Below are 17355 nucleotides of genomic sequence, written 5' to 3'. Positions count from 1 at the left end.
ACTATAAGCTTTCGTATATATCTATGGCGATTGGTGTCTTGATGAGTAATGTAGTCTTCCAGGCCAGTATTATTGGAAATGTCTCCCATCTCTTCATAATGTCCTCATCCCTTATTTGCACTATGCCATCATTACATTGAATACATCTAATCGAAGTCTCTACTCTTCCTTTCCCTCATTTTAGATATCTTATAGATAACTCTTTTTCTCCTTCCTTTGTATTCAGATGGCTATAGAGATCTTCATACTTCTTTTCCCTTGCTTTTCCCATGATCTTCGTTGCTTCATTTCTGGCAGACTTATTTTTTTAGATCCTCTACATCTTAGTCCTTTGCGAAGGCTTAAAGCTAGGTTTCTTCATCTTGATGGCGGCTTGGACTTCATCATCCCACTACCAAGTATCCCTAGTGGGATGATGTTTTCCTTTCGTTTCCTCTAGGATATCTTTAGCAACCTTCTTAATAAAAGTCATCATCTCGTTCCATATTGTGTTGGTGTGTCCCCTAAAGTCCCACTTCCTTATTTGACTTCTCTTTCAGTAAACGAATTCAAGGTAAACCGCTTTAAGCTCCACCACCTTATCCTAGAGCAAATAAGCTCCCTTTCCTTAACAATTCTGCAGAGTGAGGTATATATCCATGACGACTAATCTATGTTGAGTGGATAGGCGCTCTGGTGCAATCTGGGTCGGGTTAACCTTTATTGGATCACTTGCGGCCCACCCAAGCAAGGAAACCACTCAAATCCAAGCACAAGTGGCAAACAGTAATTATTGAGTTGTATAGGAGCAATGGCAGAATGGTAAATGATTGAAGGTTATAATGGACTGGCAGTGTTGTCAATAAATGGAATAAACTATATCAAAGAAACAAGGGAATGAGCTATAACATGATAATGGAGGGGTATACTTGGAATGGGACAGAAATTAGGGATAGGGAATAATAGTGAAATAAAGCAAGGGTAATATTGGAAATTTAGGTTTAATTGGAGGATGAATAAAAGTAAAGACACTAGGGGTCATCTCCTACCTTCAGACGAGACTACTGAGAACCGTAGCACTCTTGCGGAAGTTAAATCCCACCCTAACAAACTTCAATTGATCCAAAATTTCAGGTGTAGGGTTGCAGTTCAAAGCCCTAACGACTCCAACCCATGACAATCCCAACAAGTCAATACCAATTTGCAGTCAATGCGCTATATAACCAGATCCAGTGACAAGAGAGGTCAGACTGAGTGCCAGTCGCAACTCCTTAAACCTGCAGGTCTTCGAACTAAGGTTTTGCAGCAAAAAAAGTAGCCCTAAGGTGAGGATTCAAGCATTCAGATTTGGAACTGGTAGAAGGCGTATTGAGGGAGATCTTCTTTTGATGCTCGATTTATCACTGACATGGGAGAGGGGATTTCAGAGCAGAGAGAGAGAGAGAGATGCGCACAACTCTTGGCAGCACTTCGGTAACAACCTTAACTTTCATTTCAAAAACTAATTCCATCGTGGGAGTACATGATCTTTTATAGAATTAAAAGAAAGAAATCCTCTTCCTACCTTGAAACTGAAGAGTTAACTCTATCATGGACTCAATTGAAACAAACTTGACCCAAACCCTACTTCTATCTACGGCTGAAATAAAGGAAAGAAAATAAAAATAAAATAACTTCTAATTTATCCAACGACTATCTGCATCACTCTCCCTTGGTATCACCTTACAGTCCTTGCATAGTTATCTATCAGACCTTCTAGTTAGGCTTTAGGAAGAAATCTATTTGGCTACTATGATGCCCACTTTTACATATAACTATATGTTCCTCACTCTTTTCAAAGTAAGTGTTTAAAATGGATAAATCATTAGCGACACCAAAATCTAAAATTGAGATCCTCTCTTCATTCCTCTCGCTAAAACCATAACCTCCATGTACACCTTCATAGCCTGTACAATCTCTTCCAACATATCCATTCAGACCACCCGCTATAATAATCTTTTCTCATTGGCTAAAACCTTGCACTAAACCATCCATGTGTTCCCAAAATTGTAACTTACTCCTTTCATCCAATCCTACCTGGGGTGCATATACAAACAACAAACTCAGCCTTATCCCAACTTAATGGGGTTGGCTAAATGGATGATGGATCCAAACAAAACAAAGTAGGGAAGGGAGAGTTAAAGGATGGAGAAAGAGAGAAAGGGGGAAGAGATGAAAATGAAAAGGACAAATGAAAGATGGGAAATAAATGGAAAAATGAACGATGAAAGATGAAAGATAATAAGAGAAAAGAGGCATAGCCCAACCCATCAGGAGAATCTCAGCTCCTAAGCATGTCCTTCCTCACCACTTCTCCTATGGTCATTTTAGGTCTGCCCCTAGCTCTTTTAGCTCATTCAATCGGAATCATATCACTCCTCCTTACTGGGGCCTCCGTTGAATATGACTATACCACCTTAAACGATTCTCTCGTAGTTTGTCATTGATCAAGGCTACCCCCATGTCCGATCTAATATGTTCATTCCGTACTCTATCCTTCCTTGTTTTTCCACACATCCATCTTAACATCCTCATCTCTGCTACACAAAGCTTATCAATATGGCACTTCTTAACAGCCCAACAGTTTGCTCCATACATCATGGCCGGTCGAACAACAGTCCTATAAAACTTTTCTTTAAGCTTTAATGGAATACGTCGGTCGCATAGCACTCCGGACGCATCTCTCCACTTCATCCATCCCACTTTAATCCTCTGTGAAACATCATCCTTTATGTTACCTTCTTTATTTATAAGAGACCCAGATATCTAAAATAGTCACTTTGCGGTATCTCGCTTTCCTCAATTCGCACCATACCAGTGTCCATCATATTGTGACTAAAATTACACATCATATAGTCCATCTTCGTTCTACTAATCTTAAGGCCTCTTGTTTTCAATGTTGCTCTCAATAGCTCTAACTTAGCGTTAATCCCTTCTTTTGTCTCATCTACCAAAACGATATCATCGGCGAAGAGCATGCACCACGGGACCTCATCTTAAATGTTCTTGGTTAGGTCGTCCATGATAAGTGCAAATAGGTAAGGGCTTAAGGCGGATCCATGATGTAACCCAATCATAATTGGGAATTCCTTGCCCTGACTTCCCACAGATCTTACACTAGTTACCACACCATCATACATATCTTTAATTACCTGCACATATTTACTCGACACTCCTTTCTTTACTAGATTATGCTGGATTAGATCTCTAGGGACTCGATCATAGGCTTTTTCCAGGTCAATGAAGATCATATGGAGATCCTTCTTGCTATCTCTATACCTTTCCATGAGCCTCCTCAATAAGTAGATAGCTTCTGTCGTGGATCTACCTGGCATGAAGCCAAACTAGTTCACCAAGATATGAGTATCTCTTCTCAAATGGGCTTCAATAACCTTCTCCCAAAGTTTCATAGTGTGACTCATTAGCTTTATGCTTCTATAGTTATTACAACTCTGGATATCACCTTTATTTTTGTAAATTGGGACTACAATGCTTCTTCTCCATTCATCTGGCATCCTCCTTGTGTTCATAATCCTGTTGAACAGCTTGGTTAGCCAATAAACCCCACAACCCCCTAGGGTTTTCCACACTTCTATTGGAATCTCATTTGGGCCTGGAGTCTTGCCAACTTTCATCTTTCTTAATGCTTCCTTAACTTCCGCCACACTAACCTTTCTTACATAACTATGATGTGTGGTATCATGTTGAATGGAGTACTCGTTTAGGTCATTTCTACTTGGCCCATCTCCATTAAGTAGGTTATAGATATACTCGTCCCATCTCTTCACAATGTTCTCATCCCTTACGAACACTCTTCCATCCTCGCCCTTGATACACCTCACCTGATCGAAATCTCTACTCTTCCTTTCTCTCATCTTAGCTATTTTATATATAGCTTTTTCCCCTTCTTTTGTGTTTAGGCTGATATAGAGATCCTCAAATTTCTTCGCCCTAGCCATTCCCATAATCTTCCTAGCTTTGTTTCTGGTATCAAAATACCTCTTTTTATCCTTCGTTTCTTTAGTCATTTGCCATGTCTTAAAACAATCTTTATTGGTTTTAATGGCTGCTTTGACCTCATCGTTCCACCACCACATCTCCCTAGGGGCCTTAGGATTATCCTTTGCTTCCCCTAGCGCATCTTTGGCCACCCTCTTAATATAAGTCATCATCTCGTTCCACATGACATTGGTGTCTCACTCCAAGTCCCATTTTCCTTGCTTTACTACATTATCAGTAAATGTCCTACCGGACTCCCCTTTTAATCTCTACCACTTTGTCTTAGGGTGTAAATGATGTAGATCCCAACCCTATGCATGGGCTGACATACAATCGAAGGAAGAAGATCCAGTCCAGCCAAGACCAGTCAGCTCGAGCCTAACCAGTCCCCAACTTTGGGACAGAATTGGACCAGCCAATTTGTCTTCATCAAGCCATTCCCTTAGCAGCTTCTATCTACTGCTATTTTCTTAGCTAAGCCCTCACTATATATAGACGCCTTATTGTAAGTTTTTGATAGAATAGAATGAATGAAACAAATGAAGCTTGCTTTTGCAAACCATTGTCTTGAGAAAGGCTGAGAGATCAACTGAGAGAGTTGAGGGTGAGAGGCCCACGGCTGAGACAGCCCTCTATCCCCATTACCCTTCTATCCCTCGATCTTCTCTTCTATCTTCTGTTTTATTCGCTAATTTGTTCCCTTAATCTGAAGTTTATTTGATTGAGATCAAGATCCTGCATGGGGTTAGATCATTCGTGATTTAACCTTACATTAAATTAGTATCAGAGCTATGGGAGAACCAAGCTCCAATCAGCTGACGGATAATGCTAGTGAGGAGCAACTCGTCCTAGCAGTCCAGCAACTGTCCGATAAGCTTGCTGCTATGGACCAAGAGATTAAAGAGATGAGGGAATCACAAGCCGGCAGCCAACAACCTACGGTGAACCGTGTTCCTAGGCCTGTACCACGTCCACCTCGTCGAGTTTTGCAAGCTACATATCCAAATGAGCATGAGAATGGTGATGAATTTGATCCTAATTATCGACCACATGATGACAAGCACAAAGGGAAGCTGGACCTCAAGGAGTACAATGAGAAACATGATCCTATTGCTTTCCTTGATTGGGTGAATGCTTTGGATGATTACTTCAATTGGTTTCAATTGACGGAAGGACGTAAGATGCAATTGGCCCGCACTAAGCTCACTGAAGGAGCTAGAGAATGGTGGCGTACTCATGAGGCAAGACTTATACGCCAACGGCTGGAACCCACTACATGGGAAGGCATGAAGGGAATCCTTACGGAGAAATATCTTCCCTCTTCTTACCGTCGACGCTTGCACGATGAGCTCAACACTCTACGCCAAGGTACTATGACTGTAGAAGAGTACATAGATAAATTCGATGATTTACTTTTCCATACCAGTGTTAATGAAGATGATGATCAGCTCTTATCCTGTTTCAAATTGGGATTGAGGGATGATATACGGGACAAGATGGGAGTAGTTACGGTGCATGACTTAAATGATTGCATTGAAAAGGGTATGGAGGCCAAAGATTTGATAAAGGTAGCACCACGGTGATTCAATAATCCGTCCGGTGATGTGAGAAGGACTTTTACCTCTAACTGACCTGGTGGTACCCCTACCCGAGCTCCACAAGTTACACCAGATCAGGGTAAGGTCCCTATGGGCGCGGCGAGCACACAATGTTATCATTGTAATAGACTTGGTCACTATGCTAAATTCTGCCCACAGCGTGGCAAATCCAACTCTATCATTACCGCTATTGAGTCCAACCCGGAGATGCGTGTGTGTGAACCTCTGTTGGATGATGAGTGGACCACCAATGCAGCCCTTGAAGGAGAAGACTTGGAAAACACCTACGAAGATGAGTATGACGATGATATCTACAAGGTGAATGTTGTGAATCGAATTCTGGTTTCGGAATCCAAGAGGGGAGAATTGGAGACGCCATTGCATCTTCTATACCTTAATGCACAGCGGACCAGCGAAGGCACAAGTAATCGTTGATAGTGGTAGTTGTGTAAACGTGGTCTCTCAAGCATTCGTCATAGAAGGACAGCTCAAGCATGAACCACACCCCCAACCTTACAAAGTATCTTTGCTCAACAACAACACTTTGGAGGTAAATCAGCGTTGCTCAGTGCCTCTTAAAATTTCAGATTATGAGGAAGATGTTTGGTGTGATGTCATCCCAATGGTTTTGACTGATGTACTTCTTGGAAGACCTTGGATTTATGACAGCGTCGTCTTGATGGGAGGAGCCAAGAATCAATGCTTCTTTGACTTCAACGGAAAGCCCCTTGTATTGAATCCACTCAATGTTCCTATGATGAAGCCACGGCTGCGAGCCACACAAGCACGTAGACAACACGTATTGAAGTCGATAGCAAAACCACCACAGTCCAAGGAAGCTACCCAAACGAAGAATTTGAAGAAAGGAGTGAATGCAGCCAAGGAACAGCGCGGTGACCGAAAGTTACTTGCTCTTCTCCATCGGGAATTCATGGCTACAAGTGAAGAAACAGGTCTGATTTTGGCCCTAGTGACAAAAGAAGTTATACTAGTGAACGAGGTACCATTCCCTCCACCTATTAAGAAGCTTCTCGAAGACTTTTCAGACCTTGTACCTGAAGAATTACCAGAAGAGTTGCCACCGATACGAGACATCCAGCATGCCATAGAATTTGTGCTAGGATCGGTGTTACCTAATCTGCCCACTTATCGTCTCAGTCCTATCGAGCATGCCGAGGCTTACGTTGAAGAATTTAAAGCAAGCAAAGTTGAGACAGTGGATAATGTGGAAGTTGAACACGTGGAATTTGTTATTCCACCAAAGTACTTTGAAGAACTTACTCCACACATTCTGAATGACATCTGTATTTTCAAGGAGCTGCAAGAATATTTGTATGGACAGAAATTTGACATTCACCACACCAAGCTTACCCCTACCATCTTCAAAATTCGAGGTCGAATTTTTTCTAAGAGGGGGAGAGCTGATGTAGATCCCAGCCCCATGCATGGGCTGACGTACAATCGAAGGAAGATGATCCAGTCCAGCCAAGACCAGTTAGCTCGAGCCTAACCAGTCCCTAACTTTGGGACAGAATGGGACAGAATTGGACCAGCCAATTTATTTTCATCAAGCCATTCCCTTAACAGCTTCTACCAGCTTCTAAGCAGCTTCTCATCAGCAGTTTCTAAGCAGATTCTCATCAGCAGCTTCTAAGCAGCTTCTCATCAGCATCTCTTAAGCAGTTTCTCAGCAAGTATCTACTACTATTTTCTTAGCTAAGCCCTCGCTATATATAGAGGCCTTATTGTAAGTTTTTGATAGAATTGAACGAGTGAAACAAATGAAGCTTGCTTTTGCAAACCACTGTCCTGAGAAAGGCTGAGAGATCAACTGAGAGAGTTAAGGGTGAGAGGCCTATGGCTGAGACAGCCCTCTAGCCCCATTACCCTTCTATCCCTCCATCCTCTCTTCTATCTTCTGTTTCATTTGCTGATTTGTTCCTTTAATCTGAAGTTTATTTGATTGAGATCAAGATCCTGCCTAGGGTTAGGTCATTCATGATTTAACCTTACATTAGTAAAGGTTCCCTCCTCCTGCACTTCTGTGCACTAAGGCACAAATCCAAGACTATCAGTCTATGTTGGGTGGTAGGGCACTCCCCAGGGATAACCTTATAATCCTTACGCAACAATCTATCAGGCTTTCTAGTTAGGAAGAAATTTATTTGGCTGCGATAATTCTCACTTTTATAGGTAACTAAGTGCTCCTCTCTTTTTTCAAAGAAAGTGTTCACAATGGGAAGATCATAAGCTACCGCAAAGTCTAGGATTGAGGTCCCCGTCGTTCCTCTCCCCAACTCCGAAACCACCATGGACACCTTGATAACCTCTACGGTCTCTCCCAACATGTCCGTTCAGGTCAGCTCCAATAATAATCGATTCATCTTGGCCAAAACTTTGCATTAAATCATCCATGTGCTCCCAAAATTGACGTTTACTATTTTCATCCAATCCAATTTGGGGAGCATAAGTGCTAACAATATTGACAATCTCTTTCTCCAACACCAATTTGATGGATATAATCCTATCTCCCAATCTTTTGACCTCCACAACTTCCTTCTTTAGATCTTTATCCACTATTATGCCCATTCCATTCCTATTACTTTGATCTCCCAAATACCAAAGTTTGAAGTCGTCCAACACCTTAGCTTTATTACCCTTCCATCTAGTCTCTTTGATACAAGCGATATTAATCCTTCATCTCCTCATAACATCTACCAACTCTAGGCTCTTACTAGTTAAGGATCCAATGTTCCAAGAAGCTAATCTTGTCTTACGTTTCTGGGTTGGCAACTGTCCTCTCACTTGCCCTTGTGAACTTATCACCGCATCTGGGCGTCGACGCGGCACGTCGCATATAGGGATGCCCTAGCAAAAAAGGACGAAAAGACATAATAACAAGAAAAAAAGATCAGAAAACAGTAGGATCCATGCAAAAGGTGATTGACTGAATAGAGTACAATGCCGGCTACCTACCTGACGCACCACAATATGAAAAAAAAATTATAAAAAGTAGATAGGAATAAACAAAAAGGGTATAGGAGAAAGGATACCTAGTGTAATAAAAGTTCCTACGGTCTCTCCCAAAATTTCTGTACGGTCTCTCCCAACATGTCCGTTCAGGATAGTTCCAATAATAATCGATTCATCTTGGCCAAAACTTTGCATTAAATCATCCATGAGCTCCCAAAATTGACGTTTACTACTTTCATCCAATCCAACTTGGGGTGCATATGCACTAATTATTGACAACCTCTTTCTCCGGCATTAGTATCTTGATAAATATAATCCTATCTCCAATTTTTTGGACCTCCACTACATCATTCTTTAAGTCTTTATCCAGTACTATTCCCACTCCATTTCTATTACTTTTATCCCCCGTACACCAAAGTTTAAAGTCGTCCAATTCCTTAGCTTTGTTAACTTTCCATCTAGTCTCTTGAATACAGGCTATTTCAATCCTTCTTCTTATCATGACATCTATTAATTCTTGACCCTTACCTATTGAAGAACCAATATTCCAAGATGCTAACCTAATCCTACGCTTCTGCTTTTGGACTAGCTTTTTTACCCGCATTGGTCTACCATGCGAGAACCCTTGCCTACTTATCACCGCATCCAGGCGCCAACGCGGCGCGTCGCTTGCAGGGTACGCCCTAGCATAAGGTCGATAAGACATAACTAGTAAAGAAAAATAAAACACTCATAATATAGGATCCATGCAAATAGGTGACTAGCTTAAAATAAATTGTAGTATTTTAGCATGTACTCTTTTTATTAGTCAAGTACCTTGGTGTCCTTTAGCATGTTAATTTTTTTTTATTGTCAAATACTTCTCGCTTTCTTGTCTAATATTTTTTTCTTCAAAGCTTTTGCTGCTTTTAAAGGCTAAATTATTACCCAACTTTTTGTTGGAAAACCAAAGTTATTAGTACCTTGTTTGAAAATTTTTGTTACTCTTTGATGTCTAAAAAATTGATTTTTATGGATTTGCTTCAGGTGCATCAGAAGAGAATATACGTGACCTTTTTTCGAAAGCATACAGGACTGCTCCATCAATTGTCTTTATTGATGAGATTGATGCCATTGCATCTAAAAGAGATAATCTTCAGAGGGAGATGGAACGGCGAATTGTGACACAGCTGATGACTTGCATGGATGAATCACACCAAATTATGAAACCAGTTGATGTAGGTTTGAATTCGGAAGCGTCTGATTCCAGACCTGGTTATGTTCTTGTGATTGGAGCTACAAATAGACCTGATGCTGTTGATCCTGCCCTCAGGAGGCCTGGAAGGTTTGACCGGGAGATTGTTTTGGGTGTTCCAGATGAAAATGGACGGATTGAGATTCTGTCTGTGCTCACACGGAACCTTAGACTTGAAGGTACATTTGATCTTGCGAAAATAGCCAGATCTACGCCAGGATTTGTTGGAGCTGACTTAACTGCACTTGCCAACAAGGCTGGTAACCTTGCTATGAAGAGGATTATAGATGGTAGGAGGTCTGACCTAGCCAGAGAACCCAAAAATGGGGACCATCTTGAAGAATGGTGGAGGCGCTCATGGTCACCTGAAGAAATGGAAGGGCTCAGCATCACAATGGCTGATTTTGAGGTAATCAGGAAATAAGTATATTGCTTACACCTGACAAAATTGATTGTGGACATTACTTGTGCATTATATGCATATCATTATTCCTGTATGTAAATGTTGCATTTATTTTTTTTTCTCTGTATTTTTTATCCCCTCATAATAACTCATATAAGAACTGTTGTTCTAGTATTTACTTTTGAAGGACAACTAAAATAATTTTGAAGTTTAGCATTTAAAATTTATGTCTCATTATATTATTTTAGTAAGTCGCTTAATTTCAAAGAAGAAATTTGTTGCTGAAATCAAGAATTATTTTTTTTTTTTTTAATGTAAAAGTGAAATTCACTTCACCTATTTGGATGTTGGGGCCAAGGAATTAAGTATCGGTCCGTATTGTATCGTATCGGCGGGTACGTCTTGGTATTGGTTGGTGTCGATACTATACAGACCGAGAAGTCTCTATTTTCTTAAAAAAAAAAACTGTCGACTGTATCGATATGTATCGACCGATACATATCGATACGATACGGCCGATACATATCAATACAGCCGAGACGTCTTTTATGCAAATTTTTTATTATTTTTTAGTGTATTGGTATGTATCTATACGTATCAATATGTATCGGTCGATACGTACCGATACGTATCGATACACATTCCTTTTTTCATATTTTACACCAAACATCGGCCCAACCCTCTGCGTCATGAACTAAATCTCAACTTTTTCTCCCTTCGGGTCGCACCACAAAATTTGTCCGGTTAGGTCTCGGATCCACATCACACTCAAATCCGTGGAATACAAGACATACTCAACACTTGAAAGGGAAAAGGTAGGTTTTTTTTCAAAAAACTTGATCTTTTGCTTCAAATCTTGCATTTTAGTTCATTTTTTTTTTTTTCTATGATTAAAGGAGAATAGGTTCAACTAACTATTAGATGCATGCTTTGTATACATTTGCAAAGATTTGAACTCAAATCCACCATTTTTCACTCAAATCCGAAAATGGCTTCCTTAGGGGTCAATATTGTGCTTATGTTCGGTCAGTACACAACATCATCTTAGTTACTCTTATTCTTGAAGACCCTTACAGACATGAGTTTGATCCACCCCGACATTCTTCATGGCAATAGAGTGACTTTGCATGTAAGAAATCTCATCTTTTATAACAATTTAGAAGTGTCGCACTTGTCTGGTTATACATTATTCACAATTTTTAGTGTATATGCATGATATATGACATATACTTGTTTATATTGTTTTTTGTATCAAAAAATGTATTTCCATGTGTATTTTGATCATTTTCATGCGTTTCTGCACTGATCGATACGTATCTCCGATATGATATGATACGATACGATACGATACGTCGCTTAAAATCATCCGACCAATACGATTCCCGATACCGATACTTTGAACCTTGGTTGGGGCCCTATTCCTAACAATTTTTATAAACCTTCTATATGGTCTGAATCACCTAAGCATGCTTGTGTAACTTCTTTTTTTTGGGGGGAGGGGTTAATGGAATCTTGGGCCACAAAACCCTGTTTTGGGATTGTTATAGGCCCATAAGAATAATAGATAACTCAAGTTAAGAGTTTAGTGGCGAAACTGTAAATATGTTGTAAATATCAATAGTTGAAGTCTTCTTCAACCCATGATAGAACAACAAAATAGCAGTAACCTGAGCCTACTCAGGATGAGAGAAGTCTCTCATGGGAAGTCCAATTGAACTGAGATTTCAGGGTATGATTCCTAACTCATAACTGATGCAATAGCACTCGACTGGTTTGAGAATGACAGGGTTTGGAAACCCAAACTCAGACGGTACTGGCTCAACCTGCGCTTTTGGTCTAATAAAGGCTGGTAGTGGTTCAGTTTTTTGTCTTTTGTTTCTTTTATATTATCATGTTTAGTTTTGAATAGGTTATGTAGGAATACAAGATAGAGTTTGAGTCAATTTGGGTGTTACATAGAGTTTGAGTCAGTTTGGGTTTTACATTCCAGTGAAGAGTTTCTGTTTGCTTTATTTCATCTCTTTCTATATTTGCAAAGAGATTTTAGATTTTGAAATAGAAAGTTTATTGAGTTTGCTCACCGTGAGTGTGGTATGACTGTGGATACGAGATTCTTCTCCTTTCTCCTTTTCACAACCATCAATATCTTCCCATTTTCCCATTGGGCCTCTACCAATAACCCTCTTGAGTGTGCACCCAACGATTGCTTTAATAATCAACTAACACCACAGAAATTTTCTGTAAGAAACTATGGCAGTAAGAACAGGTTCAAAAATGAATTTTAATTTTGTTCTCACAGTATGGGAAGGGTTTGGGAACAAGAGCCTAGGGTTTGGGTTGCCCTACCCAAAATATCAGCCTAATCTGAGAAAATTTGGGTGAGTTTTATCGATTTCTCCTCAACCCAGAAATATCACTAATCAGTTCTTCATCTCCCCTACTAGGATTTTTTTTTTGGTAAACCTCCCCTTCTAGGTTGGGATTCAAAAGGTTGTCGTGTTTGTGAGTGAACTTGATGTAAATAAGTCACCTAAAGGGTTTATTTTATTGAAAATAAGCTTTGGGTTTGGTCATATATGTATTGGGACTTTGATCCCATGGGTTTACTTTTTAATTGGCCAATTTAATGGATCTAAAATATGGGTAGAAATTAGGAAAACGGGATTTACTTCATTAGTTTAGTTAGTCATTTTTTAGCCTATTTCCTTTATTATTTCACTTTTCTAGTCAATTTAGATTACCTTATTAGTTAGGGATTGGGTTAGGCCTTTCCTTTTTAGTGTCTAAGTCTATTTTTGAGTCTTCTATATTAGTTTGTAAGGAAGGCCAGCATTGTACACGAATTTTTATTAATGAAAATATTGGATTGAGCCTTTGTGAAAATCCTGAGATAGGATGGGTGAGATGCCCTGGTTGAGATAGCCAACTCCTACCTTCCCCATCCCCTTCCAGCCATTTTTGAATCCAAACCCTTATTTTGTTCAAGTTGATCTCAAGAGTGCTACAAGCTGCTGGGATTTCTTTCAACTGATTGTCACATCAATTTCTTGAAGATTACCACATCAAGGTCATTGCTGCTTCAACAGGTTACAAATTTGGGGTTTTTTTTATTTGTTACTTCAACCAAGGAAATGGTTCCCTCATACAAGGTTCGAAAACTCGGGCCTCGGTGCCAACTCGGACCCTTGAAAACCGAGTCGAGTCGAGATCTCGCCGAGTTGGTGCATTTTTTTTTTTCTGACTCGAAACCTCATCTCGGTGGGTTTTAGACCTGGTTTGGGTCTGAAACTTGGTATTTAGCCTATTTTAGGTCATTTAAACACAATGACACTATCAGATTTTGCAAAAACAAAGTCCAAATAGGAGTTTCACTTAGTGGGAAAGCTGGACAGACACAGGACAAACACACTTATTTATGCCGAATATCATTGAAGTAAATGCTTTTCTATTTGTATTTCATTTACTTAAGATATTATTCATAAATAAGCAAATACCCCCCTATTTGAATCCAATAAAAATAGTTAAAAAATAAAATTCCAAAAGGAAAAAAAGTCAACCCCCCAGTTCAAGCACAAAAATTGGATTTTCGGCGGTAGGTGCAATTTTCAACTTTCTAATGCTGGTGTTTTTCTCAAATCTAAAAATTCCATAGATCTTAATATGGTAAAACATTGTTAAAAACCAAAAGTGCGGTAAAATATTCATTTGTTTTGATGTCCAAAAAAAAATATTTTCATTTAGAGCGATTTTGACAGCATTCGCACACACCGAATTATGTTTGACCGGTACATAACTCCTTCAATATAAATCAGATTTTAGCAATCTTAGACTTATTGGAAAGCTTTGTAATTTGGTGTGCGCAAATACTGTCAAAATCGTTCTGAATGAAAATATTTTTTTGGACATCAAAACAAATGAATATTTTACCGCACTTTTGGTTTTTAGCAATGTTTTACCATGTTAAGATTTATGAAATTTTTACATTTGAGAAAAACACCAGCATTAGAAAGTTGAAAATTGCACCTACCGCCGAAAAGCCAGTTTTTGTTCTTGAGCTAGGGGGTTGACTTTTTTTCCTTTTGGAATTTGATTTTTTAACTATTTTTATTGGATCAAATAGGGGGTATTTGCTTATTTATGAATAATATCTTAAGTAAATGGTTACTTAAATGATATTAGGCATAAATAAGTGTCTGTCTTGGTTCCTGGCATACATAGGTGTCTGTATACCAAGATTTTCTAGCAAGATCTCAAGATCTGGCACTCATATAAAGGACCTAGATGGGCATTTTCCTCGGTCAAACCGAGATCTCGGCGAGATGTTGACATTTTGAGACTCGTAGGCAGTCTCGTCTCGGGATTTCAAAAAACCGAGAAACTCGGCAAGATCTCCTGAGTTCTCGAACTAAGCCCTCATATGAACCATAGTTCAAAATTTTGCAATCTCGGTAAACTCGAGCTAGTCGAGACGAGATAGCATATGAAACACAAAAATATCAAATCTCGACCGAGATTTCGAATATTTCGAGAAATCTCGGTGAAATCTTGAATATTTCGAGAATCTCGACCTCCTCAATACTCATAGAGTCATAGTATTGTATTGTTGGGACTTGGGAGTTAAGAATTGAGGTTTTTTTTTTTTTTTTTTTTTTTTTTTCAATTTGAACCTTAAGTATGTTTATTAAGCCTAAAACAAGCTTACCTTAAAGTTTCAGAGCCAACTACGACCATATGCCCACCGAAACATAAAAAAAAATGCACTGTCTCGCCGAGATCTCGGAAAACTCGACCTGGTTGAGACCGAGTTTTAGAACCTTGGTTATGAATTTAGTTCCCATTTTTCTCTTGGTTCCCTCATATGATTTCTTGTTTATTGGAGGGCTTGCTATTTGATCTCGGAAAACTCGACCTGGTCAAGACCTATTCTGGTTTTAGTTTTACATTAGAACTCAGCCTTCTTGAGAATCCATAAATGCATCGACATCATTACCCATCTGGCTAGAAATTTTGTGTTGGGCCTACCCCCACCCCAAACTCATCCAATGTAGGGGTACCTTGATCCTTCACCCACTCTTAGGAGGGATCTTTGTTATCTAACGACTCTTGGAAAATGTTGCCAAGCTTGATGGATCTGTCATTTTCCATGCCCATGCGTTTGTGCTACATATTCATTCTCATGTTGTAGTGCATATTGACCAAGTTCTCCATCCGTGGATGACCCAATTGGTTCCATCTCGTGGAATGGATAAATTAAATTGTACTCCAATTACTCTCACATCTAAAGTTGGAACATGTCTATGAGAGCACATTTAATGGAATCTTCCTCGAGTTAGGTGCATCTTTCCCATATAGCACCTACTATTCACCTGCATTAGAGATTTAAGATTATTGTTGCTGTGTTTGTACTTTTTACTTAGTTACTGAGAAACTATGATGATGGACCTACCAGGAGTTGTAGTCTCTTGACTAGCGTTTGCAGCTGCGTAGCCGAAAGTCCCAGTGGCATCTCTGAAGCATAGTTGTCAAGGTGCAGGTGCCTTGATTGCCTTGCGTCCAGCCCCCTCCAATGCCTTGGGTCGCTTAGACGCCGTGACAACTATACTTTGAAATTACTTTTCTATACTCATTTCATTGATTGGTAACGTTAGCATCCATACTAAATTATAATTACATTCATTTCTAAGTACTTAAGAAGCTTCAAGTCTCACCTCATTATTGCACTTGTTCTGTATAGCTAGATTTGGCTCTATCTTTGCCATCGCATTTTCCACGACATCTATTAAGTCTTGATTTTTTCCAAGTTTGTGATTGTACTAGTACTTGGAATTGAGATAGTAGGCTGGAAATTATATGAATAGGTTGTCAATGCTTACTAAGGATCTAATTGGAAAGTAATTTGACTTGAGCAAATTAAATTAAAAGCTCTCTAGCCCCCTATGCAGTGGATGCATAAGTTGCTTCTCTCGACGATCTTTTATGATTGCTCGCTTGTACATCAGATCCTGGTTATTGGCTTCTAGTTGGTCTCCTACCAATCTAGTACTACATTACTGGGCCTCACCAAATTCCTACCACACTTGCTCCTTAGCATATGTAGGGCTTGTCTAAGGTTGTATACAAATATGGTCACTTATCATGACCTCTCGATCACACTTTGTACCATGGACCTCTTTCTCATGTCTGTCAGCACAAGGTTGATCCAGTGGGTTGCACATGGAGTCAGAAATAGGTGGTACCTACTGTTTTTCATCAATCTCTCCTCTAACCTTCTTGATGTTGCTGCCGTTCACTTGGATAATGTTCTTTACCCTCACCTCCTGTACTACCACTTTTAGCAACTTGTAGATGTACTTTGCATCGCTCCTCTCCTTGGATCCATCCACTGATTTGAGGAACATGGTCCTACCATTACAATAGACCTTGAAGTTGATGATGGATTTCTAGTGAGTTCAGTTCAACCATTACACATGACAGTCACACCATACTCTGCTCAGAAACCTTTCAGGCCTTCTATGTACTTCTCGAGCTCCTGTCTATGCTGGGGCAAATAGTCATTCATAAGCTCATGTGCACATATTCAACGGGCCCCTTCTTTTTTAGGCCAGCTTTCCATACAATGTCTTGTATTTTTTATAGTATTGTCCCTCAGTGGCATTGGCTGGGAGCCTGGAATACTATGATAGAAGAACCACTTGGACACGGCATCACCCACTTCACCCTTCTAGTTATAACACCATATGTGCTTCAGCTTCCTCTATCCGGTAACCTGTGTCCTGAAGATGGCAGGATCCTGGTTAAGAATTTCAATGACATTCTCATTCTCATCTATTGCGGCTCCTCACATTTTGTCTGCTTCTGTTTCTTCCTCCCCCTATCTTTACCCTGTGCAAAACCACTACCACCAGATTCAGGTGCGGTTTATCTAAAGGAACCAGCTCCTCCCCTAAACTGTCTTTATCCTGCTCCTTCCAATGTGTAACTTTGCTAGGTGCCTAAGCACATCGTTTCTGTCTCGTCTTTGCTTCTGTCCCCACATCAGTAGGCACATTCTCATCACTATCATATATATCCCTTGGTGTTGTCTGTCACTCCAGCACAGCCTCCTCAAACTTCTCCCTAGCCTTCTGCTT

At 39.8% G+C, this 17355-nt stretch overlaps 1 protein-coding gene across 1 annotated transcript in view; it reads left to right on the top strand.

Annotated features, from left to right (window-relative positions):
- Positions 1–17355, top strand: part of LOC122667841 (cell division control protein 48 homolog C-like) — a 91537-nt gene that overhangs the window by 3979 nt on the left and 70203 nt on the right. The window contains 1 exon segment of the mRNA XM_043864290.1: positions 9615–10231. Coding sequence (XP_043720225.1) covers positions 9615–10231 — 617 coding nt within the window.

Source organism: Telopea speciosissima, chromosome 7, assembly GCF_018873765.1.
Source record: "Telopea speciosissima isolate NSW1024214 ecotype Mountain lineage chromosome 7, Tspe_v1, whole genome shotgun sequence".
Classification (NCBI taxonomy): Eukaryota; Viridiplantae; Streptophyta; class Magnoliopsida; order Proteales; family Proteaceae; genus Telopea; species Telopea speciosissima.
This window is presented reverse-complemented; position numbering and strand designations above follow the sequence as displayed.